Raw genomic sequence first — 24,888 nt, 5'->3', positions numbered from 1 at the left:
TCTCCTATGAGAATCTGCTTATTCTTCCAAATGAAGTGTTGCATCAGTTTCACGTGCTTTCTGAGGCATAGTGGGTCAATGTGAATTTTGTTCCAATGCCTCATAAATGGAACTAAATAAATGCCCGAAGAGGATGTCTTCCTTTCAATGTAGGTTGTAAGTGAGGCTGAAGTTTTTGTTCCCCTCCATTAAACATGCTTTTGATTCTATGGTTCCTAATTTTTACCTTTTGCTAACTTTGGCATATTGTGCCATATTTGATGCTGCTGCCTCAGGCTATCCACCAATCTTTGAGCCGTCTGAAGACCGTAATGGCACAAGATTCACTGCTCCTACTGATCTCCCCTATTTTGCCACAAGCACTGTGCTAATACATAGTGTTATATCCAGTATACTGGACTGTAAACTATAGAGATTGGTAGATTTTCCCAGTTTGTCATACGCTAAGGACAACCTGTATACTGTTAACCAATTTTGAAGTGAAATAAATAAACCTCATTCCAGTTTTGCCAAACTCTTCTTTTGTATGAGCTTTCAAAGAGTTAGGGACCTTTTGGATGTAGGCTAAATGCTAATCTTGGAAGAGTGGTCTTCTCAAATAGTGCTAAACCTTTGTTCAAAAGGAGCCTGATCATTAGCTGATAGGCATGAAGAAAATTGTGTCATAAAATTAGAAAGAGGGAGATCAGCTTTTACTCATAAGTTGACTTATAGGCTTGATCACTGGAAGAAAGTAAGGTTTCCCCTGCCCCAAAGAAATGTTTTAAACACAGTGCCTAGGTAAGGAACAGAGAGGACACCAGCTTAGCTGGTGTCAATTTCTAAGGGGCCACATAATTAAGACGGTATACTATGTCAGATGTCATTCATGGCAAAACTGCTACCGCTTATTTCCTACTTGCAGGGAAAACACTACTATGCCACGGAACAGCTGGTGACACCTTCAAGCTTTTTCAGATAGTAATTTTGGATTAGCTAAAAGCCACCTCATGAAGATATAACGAACAATGAGTTTGCTGGATTATGTTTGTATCATGGTTAGGATCAAGGGGAAAAGGCCCTGGGCCTGTCAGATGGGCCTTAATTATAGAGTTTTGTTATTTTTATGCCCTTCAATTTCTCTCTTTAAACAACATTTTGGAAGGGAAAACAGGATTACAGTTTTGCATTGGTAAATAAGAAAGCAGCCTCTAGTTATGAATGGATTTCTTGAAACCATCAGGTGCAATGAATACTAAATATTGCAGCTGTGCTTCATTTTAGAAGTCTAAATAAGTTGGGTTCCATGCTAAATAAATACACCATACTTAAAATCCCAAATAATATGCCACAAAAACAAAATACTTTTTGGATGTTTTGTCACACCAAATGGCGCAAGATCTATTTTATTCTGGAGAATGAATGCTGAACACCAAATGCTTACTTATTTCTAAAGCTAAGAGAGAAGCCACAATCCCAAGCCCTGCATTGTGCCGATTGTCCATTATCTTTTTGTGCCTTATTGACTTGAGGACTAATTAAGAGCATTAGCATAAAATGAAAAAATTAAAATGCAAGAATGGTACCAATTATCACATATGAAACACATTCTGAAACTGTAAAACATTCATTTTTCATTACTCAACTCACCCCGTGAGTCTTTAATACTGCCAAGCAGATGATGCTAATGTATTTTCATATATAAATTTTCTCATCTACTGTTTCCATTTGTGAGATCGTTTTTATTACTAAATGCCTGCTTTTCTACTTTACAGAGTCTTCATAATGAAAATGTTCCAACTTGCAAAGTATGTACAGCTGAGGTGAGTTACCTGTGTTTATTTACTCAGAATGGTTCTTCACGGAAATGTCTACATAAAAAGAAAAGGAAAGCATTCCTTTTAAAATAATTGTTTTGTTTATAAGTGAAAAGAAAACAAGGGACAGAGAAAAGGCCACAGAAGTCTTTTATGTACTCAGTAAAAACTAATCCTATACTCATTAAATATTATACAATTAAATAATTAACATTAAAGTCACTTCGCTTCTCAACAGAAGAAAGCAGCTTCGGTATACATTTTTAAACAATCCTCATATCTGGTGGTCAAAAATTTAATCTATGGTGAAATTGGTCATGCACTATGGCAGGGGTAGGTCATACACTATGGCATAGCTCAGCAATTCTGGGAATTGAAGTCCGAGGTTGCCTACCCCTGCACTATGGCTAAAAGTCTGAGCTGTGAACCAAGAACCATTTAGCTTAACTCTCCTCAGCCAAAAAAACCCTTCCCTATTATATTAGGCAACCCATTCATCTTTCACTTTCAGTCTCATATGAGGACCATAGAAAGAATTTGCAAGAATGAATAATGAGGGTTATGACAGGGGAAAAAAGAAATTGTGAGGTGTTAAAAATGTGTGGTGAATTAAGAATTATAATGAATTGTAATGAATGAAGAATTATTAAGAATACACATCTAGGTTTGTCAATATAATATGTGATATTGATATGACTCACAAGCATTTTCCACTTACCAATACTATTTGTATCATCTTATACAGGGGTCTTCAAACTTGGCCCTATTATGACTTGCAGACTTCAACTCCCAGAATTCCTCAGCCAGTCATAAAAGGGCCAAGTTTGAAGACCCCTAATCTTATATAATGACCTGGATGTTAAAAAATATGTGACAATTCTTGTAAAATTTTGGTGATTCAAAGTACATGTTTTTATTTTATTTTAGAGAATCAGATGGTGCCTTTGGAGAGAGTAATAGATACCACATTTTCTACAAATGCTTGTAGGCAACAATATTAAGAGCAATGAAAAGCACAAATGTGGCCTAATGATAGAGATCTGAAATGATTTGTTACAGAAATGTTTAGGTGTGCTATTTTTTTGTTCATATGTAGTTTTGTCATATATTTTATTATTGCCTTTACCTGGAAATCTTGGAAGTGTTTTGATCTGAAAAGAACAGGAAGGCCAGAGGAACACCAAGGAGTCAGAATCTCTTTGTTCCTGTCATTCCTCTTTTAATTAAGTTATAGTGATGATGCCAAAGAGCTCGATTTTGGTCTCATTTGACCACAACACTTTCACCCAGTTCTCCTCTGAATCATTCAGATGTTCATTGGCAAACTTCAGACGGGCCTGAACATGTGCTTTCATGAGCAGGGGGACCTTGCAGGTGCTGCAGGATTTCAGACCACTGTGTGTTACCAATTGTTTTCTTGGTGACTATGGTCCCAGCTGCCTTGAAATCATTGACAAGATCCTCCCGTGTAGTTCTGGGCTGATTCCTCACCATTCTCATGATCATTGAAACTCCACGAAGGAAGATCTTGCATGGAGCCCCAGAACGAGGGAGATTGAGAGTTATTTTGTGTTTCTTCCATTTGCGAATAATCATGCCAACTGTTTTTACCTTCTCGCCAAGCTGCTTGGCAATAGTCTTGTAGCCCATTCCAGCCTTGTGTAGGTCTACAATCTTGTCCCTGACATCCTTGGACAGCTCTTTGGTCTTGGCCATGATGCAGAATTTGGAATCTGATTGATTGATTGTTTCTGTGGACAGGTGTCTTTTATACAGGTAACAAGCTGAGATTAGGAGCACTCCTTTTAAGAGGGTGCTCCTAATTTCAGCTCAGTGTCTGTATAAAAGACACCTGGGAGCCAGAAATCTGGCTGATTAATAGGGGATTAAATACTTATTTCACTCATTAAAATGCAAATCAATTTATAACTTTTTTGAAATGCATTTTTCTGGATTTTTTTTGTTGCTATTCTGTCTCACATTGTTAAAATAAACCTACCACTAAAATTATAGACTGATCATTTCTTTGTCAGTGGGCAAACGTACAAAATCAGCAGGGGATCAAATATTGTTTCCCCTCCTTTGTATTGAGGAAAACTTTAGTAAGATTTAAAAGCTAAAAAAACATAAAGAATTAGACAAAATAAAAAGTTATGATAACATGAAAGAAAAAGTAAGAAACGGAAAAAGTCAAGGAAAGAGAAGAAGGAAAAACAAAAATGTCTGCACTTCTGATTTACTTTGCAGAAGTTAGAACCATAATTATCTTTTTTCTTTTGTTTTCTTCCTTATCTATTTTTATTCACTGTTCTTTCTTATTCTCTTTGTTTCATTTTTAATATTTGTACTGTTTTTATTTCATTAAAATGTCTTCATGTAATTGTATTAAGAAGACATTATTTTTTAAAATTTAAGACAATGTGAATTTCAATCCTTTTAACCAGGTCTTTTCTATTCCATCTGATCACTATATCAAATTTCTTAGCTCATTTTATAGTTTCTTTTTCTTCCTTTTCATACCGTATTCTAAGTGTAAGGTAAAGGTAAAGGTTCCCCTGCACATGTGTGCTAGTCATTTCCGACTCTAGGGGCCGGTGCTCATCTCCGTTTCAAAGCCGAAGAGCCAGCGCTTGTCCGAGGACGTCTCCGTGGTCATGTGGCCGGCATGACTAGATGCCAAAGGCGCACGGAACGCTGTTACCTTCCCACCGTAGTGGTCCCTATTTTTCTACTTGCATTTTTACGTGCTTTCGAACTGCTAGGTTGGCAGAAGCTGGGACGAGTAACAGGCGTTCACTCTGTTACGCAGCACTCAGGATTCGACCCGCCAAACTGCCGACCTTCTGATCGACAAGCTCAGTGTCCTAACCCAATGAGCCACCGCGTCCCCTTATTCTAAGTGTACTTGTAAGCATTTTAGTTCAGAATTCTGCCAGGGTTTGCTTCATATCCACTAAATTCCCCTTTTTGATTTAGAATATCCTACTTTTTTTGTTTGATATCTTTTGCTTCATGTGTATATAGAGATAACAGACATCTATATAAGATATACTAGTTTTAAAATAATCTTGTGGTATAATGCACACTACTTAACATTTTTATAGAATGAGTATACAGTTCTTAGTCCAAAAGAGATCATTCAGCCATCTTCTTAAGCCATTATACAGTACCTATTCACTCCTATCTCCATTCTGTCCCATTTTTATACTAATCTGCAGACTTGTGTTTTTTTTTAAAAAAAAGGATTAAAAGTGTTTCTGGGAAAATATCCCAAAGTTACTTATTTTTTTCTTTTATTTTGAAACATACCGTACATCTATTGATGAATTTCATAATTTTAAAGAGAAAAACTGAATTCAGATTAATATTAAGGGAAATAAAAAAACTGATACAGTAGCATCAGCTCTATACATTACTCAGTTGAACTATCTGGACACTTAGTTGGAAGTAACAAAGACTACAACTTTGAAATACTGTTTCTTAAAATTGTCCTGCATCAGCATTAAAAATGTAAAAGCAAAGATTTCCACTTTCCAGGCATGTCTGATCTAGAGGGTGGTATTTGTCTCCATTTCTTAGCTGAGGGATCCAGCATTGTCTGAAGACATTTTCCAGGGTCATGTGCCCAGCATACACCGAGGCGCATAGAACGCTGTTACCTTCCCATCAAAGTGCTACTTATTTATCTACTCACATTAGCATGCTTTCAAATTCCTGGAAGGGCAGGAGCTGGGGCAAGAAATGGAAGCTCATCCTAACATGTGGTACTCGGGTCTGAACCCAAGCTGTCAGCTTTCCGACTGATAAGCTCAGTGTCTTTACCCGTTAAGCCACTGCGCCTCCACATCAGTATTAGGATATTATTAACTTCCTACCAGTGTTTTGGTGGACAGATTTATATTGAAGTCAAATTTATATTGAAGATCAAGAAGTTTCAGGATGATATTATATAATACAGCGTATTATATAAGATCACTACGTATTTGTGAACTTCTAGAATTTTTGATAGGTGTTTGTTCTTCATCATACATTCTACTAATTTAAACAGCACTTCAGGCATCCACTGTTCTTTTCCTGGGTGCATCGTGTGAAAAAAATCATTGTGACAAATGCAGGTAAGAGTGTTGCAAAATAATTGCTCAAGGGTTTCTTCTGTTGTAGAATGTTTACCACACCTGACATAGCTATCTTAGGTGCCATCATAATTATTCATTGGGATGTTATTTATATGATTAGATAGATAATGCATCATTTCTTCTACAGACAAAGCATGGGAAAAGGAAGGAAAGAAAATGAGAAAGAAAACACCTGTCTGGAAGTATTTAGCTTGCCAAATGATTGCAATAAATTGATTGTGCAAATATAAAATAAAATATTTATAAGCTAACAGGCAGTCTATAGGATAAAGGGGTCCTCTCAAGGCACTTTAGAATTTTAATCAAACTTAAATAAGGCACAATAAAAATCCTGTTAGCGACTTAATAACAAATAAACAAATGCAAATATTAAAATCAACCAGGCACTAAAATAAATTCCTTCAAGCTGCTCCATTAAACTTTTATTTAATTATTTTAAAAAAATCAAGGCTGCTTATTACTTATCTAATATATGTTTCAAATACCAAAATATCTACAATGGAAATTGTTATTAGGAAGTAGCAGTTTCTCACTCGTTTGCAATTTAGCAAAAGGAAGTTATTCAAACAACATATAAACTTTATATTAGACATCTTTAAAAAGTAATGCATTTAATTTGGCCCTTGCAGAAATAGGGACTATGTAGCCCTCCAGATGTTTCCAGATTTAAATTCACTCCATCCTCAGCCAATAGTTAAAGATGCTTCATCCGAAAAGCTACATCAAATCAGTATGGGGCTATGGATACAGATATGAAAACGCAGACTTTTTGCTTCAATCTCTAATACCCTGGGAGATGAATGATGTGGTGGCACAGTGATTAGAATGCAGTATTGCAGGCTAACTCTGCCCACTGCCAGGAGTTCAATTTTGACTGGCTCAAGGTTGACTCAGCCTCCTTCCAAGGTCGGTAAAATGAGTCGGCAATATGCTGACTCTGTAAACTGCTTAGAGAATGTTGTAAAGCACTATGGAGCGGTAGATAATTCCAAGTGCTATTGCTATTTCTTTCATTTCTGGGAAAGAAAAGGAGCCTTATATACTTGCTTTAGGAGTCTAAGTAAATTATAATCTTAATTGTTTATTTAAATTCAGAATAAGTGAGACTATGCAAAGTTTAAAGGGTTTTAAAATCATGCATTCCTATTCTGATAATCTCTTCTTGAAAATCAGATACTCTAAAACAAGATATGTACTGCTATGCCTACATCAGATTTCATTTCCAAATCTGTGGAAGGAGAATGTCATCAAAATAAAGAACAGGAAGTAGTCAATAGGAACTATGCAAATGGATTACAAAATACTGTAACTGGCTTTGCTGGAAAGCTCAGATTGCATCATCTCTGCTTCTGAGAGAAGGTGCAAATCATTTCAACCAGATGTAGAACATGTAGAAGTACACTTAATCTATACAGTTGGTAAAACAAGTTTAAACACCTAAACAATTCTTTACTTAGGCAACATCTTTGTGAGATTTCACTGTAAATAGATTCAGCGCTGATTCAGTTATTTTACAGGGGCTTGGTTCTGCAAGTGGATTGGGAATCCAAAATAAAATTAATTATAAAGAGAACATATCTGGAAATCACAGTGATCTGCTAAATCTATACTTTCCATTGCACTCAATAACCTTTCCCCATTCAGTTTTGCCTCCTGTTAGGGAAAAGATATTTGTGGAAACACTCACTATGCATTTTAGACATGAGAATGATTAAAAATGGAATGCTATTATGACCCAGTGTACCATGGGAAATGGCTCTAAATCTTGAACTCAATATATTTTGCTGTGTGAAGCAGTTGTAGAGTACAGTAGGACAAATCAACCAGGCTGTATACAGTTGGAAATTGGGAAAAGGGATGAATAGAGAAAAAAGGACTGATTTAAACATAAAATCCTGGCATTGGTGCTGGAAACCCTAACTGAGTCTCATACATTCAGACTATAGATCTTTGACTTCTTACAAAGCCAACTATGTGCAAAAGTTTTGGAATGAACTACAGCATCATTGCTATATAAGCTAATTCATGAAGCTCTTGTCTTTTTTGCATCTTATGTTTAATTCCAGTGATCTGCAGGAACTCTGTGTGCCCTAAAAAATTGCATAAAAGCATAAAAACAAAACTGTGGGAACATTTTCCCCCCCTGCTGTGATTATAAACTTTGCACAGATATTCTCTTTTGCAGAGTTACATAATCTTGTATGGTACTTAATGAAGTGCTGGATGTTAGAAAAATAACTGCAATGTAATTTTGCCCCTGGTATGTTTTCCCTTAAAAGGATTAATACCTAATTCACTTGTGCTTTGTGATCTCTTATCATGCAGTAATAAAAATACTTAGCATTTTTCACTTATAAAAATCCACTTTGCAAACATCTCATTATGAAGCTTCACAACAGCCCTGTGACATGGGTAGGGAGGTCAGTTCAGTGCTCTGTTTTAATAAACCTCCAGTGCTCAAGCAAATTACAAAATATGAAATCATTAAATCCACTTAAAAGACAGACAATTTGGAGGAAAGGCTTATTCGCTTCATTACGATACAGACAGAGAAAGGACAGAACATGGTTATACTGGTTGCCTTGATAATGTTTATAAAAAGCTCTCACACTGGCAAGATTTCACAAGAGCTAGCTAGAAATGAAGGGACGCGGTGGCTCAGTGGGTTAGGACGCTGAGCTTGTCGATCAGAAGGTCAGCAGTTTGGCGGGTCAAATCCCGAGTGCCGTGTAACAGACTGAGCACCTGTTACTTGTCCCAGCTTCTGCCAACCTAGCAGTTCGAAAGCATGTAAAAATGCAAGTAGAAAAATAGGGACCGCTACGGTGGGAAGGTAACAGTGTTCCGTGCACCTTTGGCGTCTAGTCATGCCGGCCACATGACCACGGAGACGTCCTCGGACAAGCACTGGCTCTTCGGCTTTGAAACAGAGATGAGCACCGGCCCCTAGAGTCGGAAACGACTAGCATGCATGTGCGGGGGAACCTTTACCTTTACCTTTACCTAGCTAGAAATATCATAATGTCTGACTGAATGTTCCTAAGGCAGAATTGATCCTTCATTATCTTAGCTAAAATTGTTGCACATTAACCTCCTTAAAAATTAACCCCTGACTGCCAATTTATAATGCACCACAAGCTGAGCGTCAGCCAATACATTAATGAAAAAGAAACCAAGCCGAGATGACTCCCTTTCTAGATGCCACTTGAAAATAATTCAGGTAAAGCTGACAGTGAAATTTAAATGTGAAAGTGTGAACATTAAAAAAAATAAAAAAGGGGAAAGAGTATTTTAAATGCTCCTTTTCCCCTGAGTACCTGGGCCTGTACGTAGCTGCCCAGTAATATTGCATAGTTAAGGGAGTAGCTAGGAAAAGTAAACAAAACACAGGGGAAGAAAAGGTGGTGAAATCATCCCTACCAGAGCCTCATTTTCTACCAAAATGAGCAGAATGAAGGAGGATATAACTCATTGCACAACTACCCTCATAATTAGTTTATCACTATTTTTGATTTCACAAAAATCTTTAATCCTCCCTTCAAATGTTTCTTGTGGATTCTTAAACAGAAGCCTCCCAGCTATTAAACCCCTGGACTATTTTTTGAAGCCTGTGAAAACTAATTGAAGCCCATCCCGTCATCATAAGTCTTCTAAACTGGGGTCCTCTCAGAGCTATTTTTACTTGTTGGGTAATGTTGAGGCATGTCAGACGCCGCAAGCCCTATTTATTGTTATTGGAAGGCTATAGTTTCAGCGCCTAAGATGAATGTGGTGGGTGTTCGAATGCCTGGGGTGTTTAAGTAGTGATAAATGTAAACCCCGTGTCTTAATCAAGAAATTATTCTGGAGTTCTGTGAAATATGATTCAGGTTTGCAAATGAGCTGACTTTGGAAAAAAAAGAATGAAATCTCTGCATCCTTGCCTTCGTTGTATAAAGAGAGCTCCTTCAGTCCAAAGAAGTTGAAAAGAGCTTCACCCTTCTGTAGCCATGGACAATGGCTAACTTCCTACTCTACTGTATCTTTTTTTACAGACTGTGATCTAGCCATCGCAGGGTCCCATTTTGCATTCTTATCAGTGGTGGGATTCAGCTGGTTCTCACCACTTTGGCAGAACCGGTAGGTCATTTTTTGTTGCCCAGGCCCAGAATGGACTTCTGGAAGTGGCATCCACACAGAGAACCGGCTGTTCACATATTTGAATCACACCACTGATTCCTATGTTCCAATTCTCATTAACTTATACCACAGCTATATCATAATAATAATAATAATAATAATAATAATAATAATAATAATAATAATAATAATAATAAGTTGGAAGTGACCTTGGAGGTCATCTAGTCCAACCCCCTGCTAAGGCAGGAAACCCTATACCATTTCAGACAAATGGCTGGCCAGTCTCTTCTTAAAAACTTCCAGTGTTGGAGCATTCACCACTTCTGGAGGCAGGTTGTTCCACTGGTTAGTTGTTCTAACTGTCAGGAAGTTTCTCCTTAGTTCTAGGTTGCTTCTCTCCTTGACTAGTTTCCATCCATTGCTTCTTGTCCTGCTTTCAGGTGCTTTGGAGAATAGCTTGGCTCCCTCTTCTTTATGGCGGCCCCTGAGATATTGGAACACTGCTATCATGTCACCCCTCACCCTTCTCTTCATTAAACTACACATACCCAATTCCAGCAACCGTTCCCTATATGTTTTAGCCTCCAGTCCCCCAATCATCTTAGTTGCTCTTCTCTGTACTCTTTCTAGAGTCTCGACATCTTTTTTACATCGTGGTGACCAAAACTGGATGCAGTATTCCAGGTGTGGCCTTACCAAGGCATTGTAAAGTGGTATTAGTACTTCACGTGATTTTGATTCTATTCCTCTGTTAATGCAGCCTAGCACTGTGTTGGCTTTTTTGGCAGCTGCAGCACACTGCTGGCTCATATTTAAGTGATTGTCCACTAGGACTCCGAGATCCCTCTCACAGTTACTACTATCGAGCAAGGTACCACCTATACTATACCTGTGCATTTGATTTTTCCTGCCTAAATGCAGAACCTTACTTTTTTCACAATTGAATTTCATTTTGTTAGATAGTGCCCAGTGTTCGAGTCTGTCCAGATCCTCCTGTATCTTAAGCCTATCTTCTGGAGTATTGGCTATTCCTGCCAGCTTGGTGTCATCTGCAAATTTGATGAGTTCCCATTTGATGAGTTCTTATTCTAATAGGTAGATACGATTAGAGCTCCTTAAGCATTCCACTGTTATTACTTATTGCCTATGCCTGTATTATTTATTAAAAGCTACTTTGGTAGTGATGAAGGTTGTTTCTTACTTGTTAAGAGTAGTGCATATGCTTTTAATAAAAGATACCAAGTCCTGGGGCAGAGACATATACAGTAGGTGTGGAAAAGATGGTGACAGACAGAGCCATAACCTTATCAGTTGCTCTTTTGTGATTTTGTGATGGTGAAACGGCACCATCTTGGCTAAGTTTGTTTCTTACCAGCATCCTTTAGGGAGCAGTATGAAGAATCTGCAGCCATACTTCTCAGAAACTCAGTTTCTTGGTGCTTGCAGTGACAACATAGCATTTCCTTTACAAATGGTAGCTTTTAAAAAAAGGTAGCAACAGTCCTTGAGTGAACATCTGGTGACTTCTTTGCATTTTCCTAGCTATATCGAGTCTGAAAATTAATCTCAAATGCCTTTGAGGAAGAGATGTTTAATTCCTAACAATTTGCACATCTCTAAGGAAGTGTGAATTTAGCTCCCTGCAGGTAGGAATTTACATTCTTATGCTTTAACTTGCTATTTCATAAATTCCGAGTGAGAAGGGGGACTAGCCTGTGGATAACCTGTAGTTTTCCACCACCTTTAGTGAAGGTCTTCTTACAGATGTCCACCACTGCACTGTTGCTATCAAGTCCTGAAGTGCCATCTTCCATATCATTAATTTTCTTGTTGTGTATAAAAAGGTAAAGGTTCCCCTGCACATGCGTGCTAGTCGTTTCCGACTCTAGGGGCTGGTGCTCATCTCCATTTCAAAGCCGAAGAGGCAGCGCTTGTCCGAGGACATCTCCGTGGTCATGTGGACGTGGTCATGACTAGATGCCAAAGGCTCACGGAACGCTGTTACCTTCCCACCGTAGTGGTCCCTATTTTTCTACTTGCATTTTTACATGCTTTCGAACTGCTAGGTTGGCAGAAGCTGGGACGAGTAACAGGCGCTCACTCTGTTACACGGCACTCGGGATTCGACCCGCCAAACTGCTGACCTTCTGATTGACAAGCTCAGCGTCCTAACCCACTGAGCCACCGCGTCCCTTTGTTGTGTATAAGACTTCTTTAAAAATATATAGTTTGTGAAGCTTGTTATAATCATATGGTTGATCTTTAGGTTTTTCACATGTAGCCAATATATTTTGACATCTCTCCAGTAGGCATCCAGGCTCAGGATAAATGACTAAAATACTCTCTTGCCAAATGTATCTCTGATCATCCAGTCTGAATATCATCTGGTCTGCTGGGGGTTCCAGCTTCACAGAATATACATGGATTATTATTATTATTATTATTGCCCCTTTACTACTTTGTCGATACTCCACCGAGAGTGTGATCATGTAGATGTATTGACAGATACTATGAACAGCTTTTATTTAGGCATATACATAGGATGAAGGCTACTGCTAAGCTTGTAAGCCGCCCTGAGTCTTCGGAGAAGGGCGGGATATAAATGGAATTAAAATAAAATAAAATAAAATAAATTAATTAATTATGGGAGTCAGTTTGGCGTAATGGTTAAGGCACGAAACTAGGAACTGGAGGATTGTGAGTTCCTATCTTAGACATTAAGCCACTCGGTTTCTTTTGGGCCCGTCACTCTCTTTCAGACTAGGGAAGAAGGCAATGGTAAACCACTTCTGAAAATGTGGCCAAGAAAATTGCAGGGATTGCGTGGCCAGGGGTCAAAACTGAATCAAAGATATGGGCACACGGACGAGCATGTACACACACACACACACACACACACACAAATTAGAAATCCCAATCCAGACTGTGACTTTGGCATGAGAGACGGACACTTCATTATTCCTTCCTTCTATAAATACAAATATTCATTCAACATGTGGGGGTTGGGGTGTCGGGATTGTGTATGCCAATTGCATGGGAAGTAAAATTCTTATTCACTTTAACTGAATTTCCCTGCCCCTCTCATTATAATATGAAGAAAGTGCAAAGGCTTAATCTTGTTATACATTCAGTGCTGGGGTTTTAATCTTCATCTGAACCTCAGATGGGGTTATTTGCAAAAGAAAACTCCAGTCCCCAGAGCCAGATCACAATTCTGGTATATTCAGGAGAGGGAAACATGTAGGTTACCATTCTGTATTTGGAACTCTGTTGGTAATCCAGTTATATAAATCTTGGAGAGCAGGAGCCAAGGGAGCTACGTTCTCTTCTTTCCATTTGCTCTGCTTCCTATAATCTATCAGACATATTTTCCAAAATAACCACAGTCAAGTATGGGTTGGGCCTACTCCTATCTCTTCCCCTCAGTCTCTTGTCTTCTGCTTGCTCTGCTTCATCTGTTGGGGTGGGAAAGGGTTTCTACAGTGTAAGATGGTGATAGATGACAGGATGATAGAGCAAATGTGTGTGTGTGGTGGGGGGTTTGCTGGAATCTTGAATAACAGAATGGACTTTGGAGGTCTTCTAAGCCAATCTCTTGCTTAAGCAGGAGACTCTATACTCTTCTGGACAAATGGCTGTTCTATTTCTTCTTAAAACTCCCACCCACAACTTCCGGAGCCAAGCCATTCCACTGATTAATTGTTCTCATCAGGAAATTTCTACTTACGTAGTTCTAGGTTGGATCTCTCCTTGATAAGTTTCCATTTGTTACTTCTTGCCCTACCCTCAGTGCTTTAGAGCAGGGGTCCCCAACCTCCGAGCTGCAGCCCACTACTGGGCTGTGGCCTGTCTGAAACTGGGCCGTGCGAGTGATGGGCAAGCGTTTGTTTGTGCGAAGCTCCACTCATGCAAGCGGCATGCCCTTGCACTTGCACATGAAGCTCTACTTGTGTGAGCAGAGGGTGCTTGAGCAGGGGGCCGCCTGTGCTCATGCGTAAAGCTCCACTCACATGAGCAGAGGGTGCTCGCACATGAAGATCCATTTGTGTGAATAGAGCTTCGTGTGTGAGCACTCTCCGCTCAGGTGAGTGGAGATTCTCACACAAACACAAGCACCCTCCACTCATGTGAATGAAGCTTCATGTGTGAGTGCAAGCACCCTCCGCTCACTTGCAAAAGTGCATTTGTGCTAGTGGAGGGCACGCATGGCCAAAAGTCACTAGACTTTGGATCTCCCCATCCCAATCTCACACTTCCTCCCCTACACCACACTATTGCAATTGTTTGTATCAGCAAGAGATATGGTACTGCAAGCATGCAATCTATCCTGGAAAGAACGAATGTAAAATGCCTTCTTGCTTCTGTTGAATTTTGCTATGAATATTTGTAATTTGGCATGTTGACACATATTTTGATGTGTGCTTTAGGCAATTTGGTGGCAATTTAGTGAGTTTGGGTGTGCATAGGTTAGGTTATGTTGTATAGGTTTGCATTTGCAGATGACGATTGGCTGTTGGTACTTCTGGGTAACCTGCTATAAGATTTAATGAAGTATTGTGTAACATGTCCTGAAATATGCAGAATACACCCATTGTTTATGTTGTGTAGTGAGTTCCTTGCGCAGGAATGAAGACAAGGTGAGTGAGTTCAGCAATGGTCATGTTTATTTGCTTGCAGGATCTGAACTGAGGAACTGAGCTGCAGCCTGCAGCAATTTATAGCCTGGCCCGTAGGCGGTAGCCAATAGGTTTAAAGCAACCCATTGCCACCTAGGGGCAGCCAATAGCAGCACTGGAGACGGGGTGTCTGAGTTGCTGGGAGCCGTTAGCTAGTTCCAGCTTACCACATGGTGTTACAATTAAGCCCAATACATAACAGTTTATATACTATAAAAACCAAGGTGGGCATTTTGGCTTTGCATTTCAAAGCTTTGTGCGCATGAGGATTTCATATGCAGTTTAAACTTTTTGCCCTGTGGTTTTTTTATTTTTTTATTTTAGAACTAAAATCTTTATATATATTTGCCACTCCAACGCTTTTATATTGCCTTAGTATTTCTGCCACTTTGGACATTGCCCGATTGTATTTCATTCACTTAAGAGAAAAACTGTTATCCATGTAACTATTATCTACCCCCCCCCCAAAAAAAAAGTCTGTTTCTCCAAAGGATTGTTTTCCTACTGTAATTCTTCAGATGCCTTAGTTGTAAGATGTGGATATTTGAAGTGGAAAAATAATAATCAATACAAGCCTTGGTTGACCTGGCTAATGGTGTTATTACACATACTGTGTTTACACTCTGTATTCTTAGTCATGGTGATTTTTAACATGTAACCCTTTGGAGCGTGATGCTTTCATGCTATGCCCTTGCCATTTCACTCTGCCCTACTAAGTGCTGTTTTCCTAGGAAAGTCTTGAAATGTGGGGCATTATGTATGAGTTATGCTAATTTGTTAGGGCAATGAATACGTTAATTTCATTAGCAAATGGCCTCAAAGCAATAATTACTGGTGTAGGTGTGTCAGAAACTATCATGTTCAGTTTTGCCAGTTAATTATTAAGATTTTGTTCTGAGAGACCCAGATTTGACATCCAGCTTCAGTTTAGCCACAAATAAACTTGAGAATAAGGAAGGAAGATACAAATTCAGCCTATGTGCGTCTAGTACGGCTACCAATAATGTGCCAAAATGATTACTGTTGTAGATGTGAAGTTACCATGAACATCTCTCCCCAAAAGGCAAATCAGGATTAAAAATAGCAATTGCCCTTTTTTTTGGTCCCTCTCCTGTTATATTATAACACATTGGTGGATTCTTATGCTGATTTCGTTCTTTTAAAATATTACATTTTTGTGGAGTTTTGGTGCTCTCTGAGCTTGATTGCCGATTTGCAGACGTTTCATTACCCAGCTAGCGAATATCATCAGTGCTCATATTATTTATTTATTCATTAAGACTGGAATTTGCTCAAATTAGTGCAAGTTTTGATATGGCTCCAAAGTCTGTTGCTGCTCCATGCCTTTCGCCAGCATATGACGCAGAGGGATACTGCTGTATCTCCATATATCCATCATACGCTAGTCAGGCAGGCAGGCACTCAGAGTTCCCCAATTTGAGTTCCAGCTTTGTGGACCGGTGGTGGTGGGGAGAAGGGATGGTTCCGCGTGAGCAGCAGGCAAGCACGTGCACACAGGGGTGCAGCCTCCTTTGCACTAGTGGCAGTTAATCACACACACAGCTCCCTTTGCTTGAGTGGCAGGCAAGCGCAGCTGTCAACTCGCGCAAATGAGTGCAGGCACACACGCTCAACTGCTGCTCATGCAAGTGGGGATGCACGCTCACCTGCCACTTCTGCAGCCCAATTCCGAATAGCTCACAACCCGGTAGTGGGGACCCCTGCTGTAAGAAATAAATGTTAAGTGCAGTAAGAAGGATTCAAAGAGATCATATTGCTCACTGTACTTCTACACAGCTCTTGAGTTTGTCACTGAAAACCCTGGAAATATAACTATATGGCTCCAATTTCTCAGTCAATGGAACACCTGATGTTAATTACAACTAATGAACAAGTTACTTACAAACATAAGTTATGTATGGGCTAACACAATGAAAGATGGTCCTCCATTATTTACACTGGGGAAAAGGACCCACCTTTTGAGGAGCCTTCAAAATATTCTCTTGATAGTTTTTCCTTTTTTCCTTTTTAGACCTTTAGCTATTTTTGTTGTTGTGTTTAATTTTTTTGAAAAGGTTAAAAATAAGTCACTGAAAAAGTAACTAAAACCTTCTCTCATAGCCTCACTGGTTTTCATAAGCTTATTATTTTTGACTGAGAGGAATTGTTGAGATACTTTTAATGTTTAATGTGGATTTCAAACTTTCTACCAAACCATAAGAATCGTAATTTAAAAATTGGAATGTGTTATCCAGAGATGAAATGAAAGCTATAAATTTTCCTAACATTTGAAATCAGAAGTTTAAAAATAGGGTCTATTTTGATAGTATTTTTGTTTTATAGAATATATTGAAATTGTTTTTTGCTAACTTGTGTATTAAATGCAAATAAAAGTTGAATAATAGAGAAAAAATGTTACAAACTTATGCATGTGTTTCTTGGAATAAACTCGTTATTGCATTGATATGTGTATTGAGCTATTTTTTTTTTTCTTATATCCAATCAGCTTTCAGCAAGACATTCTTGAAATATTTGTAATTTTTGGTAATGGCATCACCTTGCTAGGAACTTTTTTTGATGTCTCTGAAGGTTTTAGATCAAATTAGGGGTGAGAGAAATGCAAAATACAATTGAAGTAACATTTATTAAAATAGCCTTAAGGTTTTTGCCATGGTTTAATAAAATTTTAATCACATAAAAGCTTTGGTTATTGAAATGCATTTTGCACTTAAGCTTCATTAAAACTCATTCACTTATAGAATTTGATATTAGTTAAATAAACATCTTTGTTTTCTAGTGACTTTTTATAATCACCTTAAGGAAGCAGTTGAAGGAAGGAATGCATAACCAAGTGGATTTAATTCAGGGTGCCACAGGGAGATGAATGGCTGGAAGGTGATATAGGGTAACAAAGCCAATAACATCACAAAATGAAAAAGATTTTACCAAATACTAGAGATCAGTGGTAGCTGCACGTTGCCCCATCACTTAAGAAATTCATAGAAGTTTTCAGCTACGGCAATGATGATGGTGATGATAATGGTGTTTAACAAAGCAAACGGCCATTATTGTTTCCCATGGGGAAGTCATGCTATTCTTTTTGATACCAAATTATTAAAAAAAGAGAGAGAAGATGTTGATATTTTATATTTTGGTGTGGAAGGGGTTGAGAAACCAGTAAGATCTGTTTGTATTGTGATCGTGAATCACTTACTAGGGTTGGGTTAGACATTATCAGAAAAATGCTGTGGTGTCACTCAGGAGTGGTTTCTTTCATCTTCCTGGGAACACCAAATATTCTTTTTCCCCCCTCTCATACATTTCTAGATACTTGGAATGAAATAATGTCCACCCGCTAATGGCGCATCATGCATAGATATGGGAAATGGCAGTTACCAGTGCCAGTTACTTGACACACATGACACCACTGCTCTGTGAGCTGCATTGGCTTCTGTTGTGTTTCCAGGTGCAATTCAAGGGACTGGTTGTCATCTATAAAGCCCTTCATGGCTTAGTACCAAGTTACCTATGGATCATCTCACCCCAATTGTTTCTACCCATTCTACCCAATTTGACAGGAAGGGCATGCTCCTCAGCTAAGAGTGTTGGCAGGCAGGTCTCAGAAGGAGAGCCTTCTCTTCAGGGCCATCTGTCCTTTGTAATTTCTGTCCCTGAGATTAGATTAGCTGTGTTCTGTTGGCCTTGCATAAGGCCTTGAAAATTTGGCTTTATACTCTAACCTAGGGCCTGGGTGTCAGCATTCCCAAATAAACCAGAGAGGAAACATGACCAGATGAGCTAATTCTATTTTATTGTAAAGGTACATTAACAGAACCTTGCAAGTCTGAAAGTACAGATCTCCTGCTGTCTCATTTACAGTCTAAGGAGGGTCCCTTCTGACCTATTTCTCCACCCATTATGCAGCTGTGGGCCATGCCCTCTCTTATCTATCGTTCCCTGAGTAGCATCTCTTTGCCTTGCCTTAGACATGAAAGCCGGCTGGGTGACTTTGGATCAGTCACTCTCTCAAAGTCCAACCCATCTCACAGGGTTGTTGTTGTGAGGAAAATAGGAGGATGAAGGAGTATTAGGTATATTTGCCACCTTGACTTATTTATAAAAACAATAAAAGCAGGATTTAACATCTTTTTTTTAAAAAAAAACTCTCTTGGTTTATCCCCCCAAAGTGGATCCTATACCTGGAGGAAAATGCTAGGGAAAAAAGTAACTTAAAATTTAAATAACATTTATTACAAAAAAAGGGTATGAGCAATAGATATTAGAAAACTTTAAATATTATGACAAATTTATACTTAAACCAAACTATAGAACCATGTAAGCTATTTTATCTAGAGAAGCTAAATAGGACAAAAATGCAAGCTGTGTGGATATTCAATTTGAAGAATTTAGTTTGGATAATATATAATATATACTACAGTAAATGCTTCTCTCCATGCACAGAAATGGCTTTTTTCTGAATTAATTTGGAAATCCCAATCCCATCAACCTGATCTGATTCTGTTCAATTGTCTGAATTGAACTGAATCAATTTTCTAAACTTATTTGAACTGTCAAATCAAATTAGGATTTTTTTTCTAAATCAGAATGACAATTTGAATTGAATTTGTATGACTTGCACACCATACTAACTGTAGAATCCTCATCAGAACTACACAGGTTTATTCAGAAGTGACATACTTTCTGACAAGGCTTCACAAGCCTGTTTTTATTAATTTCAGCAAACTGCCATAGAAATTAAACCTGAAGAACTTCATTTTAAAAATAGTGGGAAGGATTAAAAAATATCTTGGATGGTTCCTTAATAATTAAAAACTGTATTGTTCCAGTGAAAGATAACATCTTTATGTAATTCAAAGGAGCTTTTGATATAGTTTGTTTTTAAGTGTTAAAACTAGTTATGTTTTCTATGTGTTGAAACATGTTCTCATGTCTTTCAGCAAGGCATCTACTATTGTTTCCTTAACACTTATTATTCCAGTCAGAATACCAAAAGAGTTTGAATAAATGTTATACTTCCCACAGTGATCAGATTGTTTCTACTGTAACTTTGACATGGATTGTCATTATTATATCACTAATCTGTGAAGACCTGTGGGGAATATTTTCTGACATGTTTCATTGTATCATAATCCCTCCATTTTCCAGCAAGTTTTACCGTTATATATATTTGTGTCTGTCTGTCTATCTACACACACACACACACACACACACACACACACACACACATGACATATATACATATGATATGTTTTACTGTTTAATCAGATAGATAGATAGGTAGGTAGATAGGTAGGTAGGTGTGGGGGTGGGTGGATGGATGGATGGATGGATGGATGGACGGACAATAAAAATATACTGTATTCTGAACCTTGACCATAATCACTGTGTCTCATATTACCCCCATGGATATATTCTCATCAGATATCTGGAAGGTCCATAATTTTATCACAGGCTGACAATTGAAGAAACACAAGAGAAAAAACATAAAAACTGAAACAACCCATTATTAGTTCACTGGGATTAGGTTAGAAATGTAAAATAATTTGATGTAGAGGGTAATGGCATGATTGACTACTATAAGAAAGACACTCCGTGGAAGAGACTAGTGAATCTTCTTGACTGAAATATTTCATACTGACAGTGATGCTTTAAAACATTGCACACAAAAAATATTCTTTGAAGAAAATTGCAAACAAAAATACAGACATGTAGTTCTATTAAGTGCATGTAGTAACATACATGTATTAAGGGAAACTTAATGCAAAGCTACACATACACAAGATACATGCATGAGAGAAATTTGCATGTGAGTTGTGAAAACAAAACAGAGAAATTTGATGGAAAGTTAATATCTGTGACAATGCCACCGGATACCTCTGATCGATACGTTCTAGCTGAAATCATTTTGTGTGTATTCTGAGAAGGTGTTACACTTTCCCCTTTTCTGCTTGGCTTTGTGGTTGATAAATGTTCCACATTATCTTTAATTTCCTTAAAATGGTTCTAATCTTTGCTTTATAATAAATGTATGAAGGTGCCCCGAGGGTACTTTTGGTTTTGCATTATAGGTACCTTGGTTAGAGATTATGAAGAGGAAAAAAAATGCAATTACCAACATAGATGCTTAAAACTTGCACTCATGATTGAGAAAGATATTCACCTGTTCCCACCAACTTATCCTCCCTCACCAACTGTACAATTATCTAATTTATTCAAGCATTCACATTTTATGTTGAATTGTTCTCAACCAGCAAAGTATTGTAAACACAGATTCATGCTCCCACTGCTAGACCCAAATCATCTCTTACTCACTCATCCAAAGGATGTTACATATCCTTGCCCTCTTCTCGGCTCAATTTTGAACCAGCTACTAATCAATCTATTTATCCTCATGCATGATTTACTTTAACCATATATCACTTTTATTGCATTCACTAAGCAAGCTTCCTGTTTTTAGGAAACATTCCATAATTCAAGCTTATTCACTTTATTATAAATCAACAAGCACAGAATAAAGTTTTTCTCAGTTTCATATATTTTTCAATGACCTTCTAAAGAGCAAAAATCTGAACTGTGCATCTTTGATTTGTACACTGCACTTTTTAAATTGGTTCTTTATCACCTCTGCTATCCTTTCAATCAGAGGTCTACCAAATACTTGGCCAGGCAAACTAATCTCCCTGTAATTTTTACATTTACTTTTTGGTATGATTCTCTTTGTAATAGTGCCATTATTGTACCTTATATTATTATTATTATTATTATTATTATTATTATTATTATTATTATTATTATTATTATTATTATTATTTATTAAACTTATATACCGCCCTTCTCCCGTAGGACCCAGGGCGGTTCACAAGGCAATTAAAACAACATTACAATACAAAAATTAATAACAATTAAAATAGATTAAATTTTCCTTAATTAAAATCTAAAACCCCTATAACTCTGATTAAAAACCCAATTACAATAAGTTAAAAAATTAAAAAATCCTCAGTCCTGGACGGAAAGCTCAAATAGCCAGGTCTTCAGGTCCCGGCGGAACGAACAAAAATCAGGGGCAGTCCTAAGCTCTACGGGTAACTGGTTCCAGAGGGCAGGTGCGCCCACAGAGAAGGCCCTCCCCCTGGGTGTTGCCCGCCAGCAATCCTTTGCCGGTGGCACCCTGAGAAGGCCATCCCTGTGGGAGCGCACAGGATGAAGGGAACTTGATGCCGGCAGCAGGTGTTCCCTCAGATATCCCGGACCCAAGCCATTTAGGGGTTTATAGGTTATCACCAGCACCTTGAATCTCACCCGGAGGGCAACCGGAAGCCAATGCAATAATTATTAGACACAGCTGCTGGTTTCACAGGCCTGTTAAAGAAGTCAGCGATTGAACTCTCTGTGCCCACAGCTTTACCACTTTTCACCCTTCTCACAGCGTGTCTGACTTCCTTCATATAGGGCGTCCGTCTTAGTTCAACTCTTTGATGCTTCCCATCTTTCCCATTATCTTTCTCTAAAATAGTCATCCCAGCACTGCTTATTTCGGTCTCACCCCACATTCATTCTTCAGGAGACTCTTTTTGTTTTAGCAATTTTCATCTGAAACCAATGCAGATCTGCTTGTGAAGAAACAGATTCATGCTCAATCCTGAATGAGTGACAGTGGCAGATATTGGGTGCCCCTGGATCTGTGGTTCTTCTATCTTTGGTCTTACATTTCCTTATTCAAGACTGGTGTGCCTCTTGAATCCATCTTGAAGAGCAGGAGTTGCTGTGGCCAAGACAGCCCTTGAACAGGTACATGTAGTACAGGGGTGTCAAACTGCCAGCCCGCAGACAGGATGGGTCATGAGGAAACCGCACCCACCCCCTTGCCGGCAATGGGGAAAAACCTCCGATACATCATGTGACGTTACGTGATGTCACGAGCTTGACATGTCTGATGTAGTATGTAAATTATCTACTTCCCTGGACCAGATAGTCATACACACCTGATGAATGAATTGGTATAATGTGCTTTACATGAGGTTGCCCTTCAAGACCAGTCAGAAGTACAGCTGGTCCAGAATGCAGTCCTCAACTTACAATAGTTCACTTAGTGACCATTGAAAGTTACTGAAAAAAGTGACTTATGACCATTTTTCACACTTATGACCATGGTCATGTGATTTACATGCGGATGCTTGACAGTTGACTCACATGTATGACAGTTGCAGTGTCCCGGGGGTCATGTGCTGACCTTTTGCAACCTTCTGACAAGCAAAGCCAATAGGAAAACCAGATCCACTTAACAACCATGTTGCTAATTTAGCAACTGCAGTGATTCACTTAACAAATCTGGCAAGAAAAGTTGCAAAATGGGGCAAAACTCATTTAACAAATTTCTCATTTGGCAACATAAATTTTGGGCTCAATTGTGGTCATACGTTGAGGACTATCTGTAGTGTGGGAAGTGTTGGACCTTCCTCATTATGCCTATGTGATCCCACTGTTTTGACAGCTGCACTGGTTATAAATTGGCTTCCAGGTATGATTCAAGATGCTAGTTATCTATAAAGCTCTTCATAGAATTGGGCTTATCTCCAATCCTCCCATCAATTAAGCAATGTCATCTTGTGGATTCCAGGAAGTATGCCTTCTCTGATGTGGTGCCTGTCCTTTTTTGTCTAATATTTCTCCCAGAACATCTGGGGAAATATGGCAAATTGAATATATATCTGCAAAAGGGAAGCCAACAATCATGGCAAAGACCAAGGAACTGCTGAATAGATTGGATCTTGGAACCTCTCCAGATAAGGTGGGGGATGGGAGGACATTTTCCGTAGGTTTAAGCAGAGGGAGATGTTGGGATCAACCATCTTGCTCACAACCGCAGTAGCACTTTTTAAAGGACACTTTGCAAGCCTCACTTTCTAAACAGCTTTCGAAATTGCCCATTAGCCATTTTAAAGCTCTTAGGGGACTTCAGGAATGACAAGTTTGAAAAGTCACCACATGAGTTTAAACAAAGAAAAAATAAGTATAAGTTTAAGAAATTAAAGGATTTTGAATAAATAGCAAAAAGCCAAATAGGATTTTGGTATAAGGAAGTTTTAAATGAATTAAGCATCCAAATAAATTTGGATGATTGATTTTTGCTATAAGATTTTGCAATTAATTATAAAAAATAAATAGCTTTTTGTGGGAAACAGACCTATTTTAGATATCCTGGCTATTGTAAGCCATAACAAAGCCAATTTATTATTTTAGAAACTGGACACTAGAGGGGGCTAGAGATTCTAAGCAAAAGGGGAAAAAATACATGCCTGTTCTTGATGTCATTTAAGGCCAGTTTGGTCTAGTGGTTAGGACACTGGCTAGAAATGAGGAGACCGTGAGTTCTAGTCCTGCCTTAGGCATGAAAGTTGGCTGGGTGACTTTGGGCCAGTCATTCTCTCTCTGCTCAATTATCTCACATGGTTGGGGCTGTGGACAAAATAGGAGGAGGAAGGAAACAGTATTATGTATGTTTGCTGCCTTGAGTTATGTATAAAAATAATAGAAGTGGGATAATAAATAAATAATACTGAGACTTACAAAATGACACAAAACTTTATAATACTGAAAACATGAAAGAAGACTTTTGAAGACTGGAGCCAGAAATTAGTAACTACCACATCAGCGCTGTCAGTAGTGATGACTGTTTCTGTGTGTAGACTATATTCAAAAGATGCTAACGAATGAATGACAGATATGGAACAAATTTTATCTGACAAGACAGAAAAAGTACTGGAAGTGGAACTACCAAAGACAGATCATGAGAATGATTTGGAAAAGGATGTTTTATTGGATGTGGAAAAGAAACTGGCTGAAGTTATAAAAAGTAAAAGGAAATACAAATGATACACCAAAAGAATGACGTGGGGAAAAAATTTCTGATTATGTCAACAAAAGAGGCTTATTAAAGCCTTGAAGAAATCTGTGCAATGGAAAAAGAAAAATTGAAGATAAGTCCAGGGGCAATATTTGAGCGAATTAAAGATTAAGACTGTTAGAGTAAAAGGAACAAATATAAAATTGATTTATTTGGTCAAGATCAAAATAACTTTTTTTTTTTTTCAAAATGTTGGCAACTGTTTATGGACTTTTTCCTGAAACCAGGATTAAAAA

General features: G+C 38.3%; 1 protein-coding gene across 3 annotated transcripts in view; it reads left to right on the top strand.

Moving 5' to 3' along the window:
• The window catches only part of LOC308665192 (uncharacterized protein), a 375,212-nt gene that overhangs the window by 52,712 nt on the left and 297,612 nt on the right, over positions 1 to 24,888 (top strand). For all 3 annotated transcript variants that reach the window (XM_081322901.1, XM_081322900.1, XM_081322902.1), the window contains exon 3: positions 1,755 to 1,802. In XM_081322901.1, coding sequence (XP_081179027.1) covers positions 1,755 to 1,802 — 48 coding nt within the window. The remainder of the gene's footprint in view (positions 1 to 1,754; positions 1,803 to 24,888) is intronic.

The sequence above is a fragment of the Vipera berus genome (assembly GCF_964194415.1).
Source record: "Vipera berus genome assembly, chromosome: 3".
Taxonomy (NCBI): domain Eukaryota; kingdom Metazoa; phylum Chordata; class Lepidosauria; order Squamata; family Viperidae; genus Vipera; species Vipera berus.
This window is presented reverse-complemented; position numbering and strand designations above follow the sequence as displayed.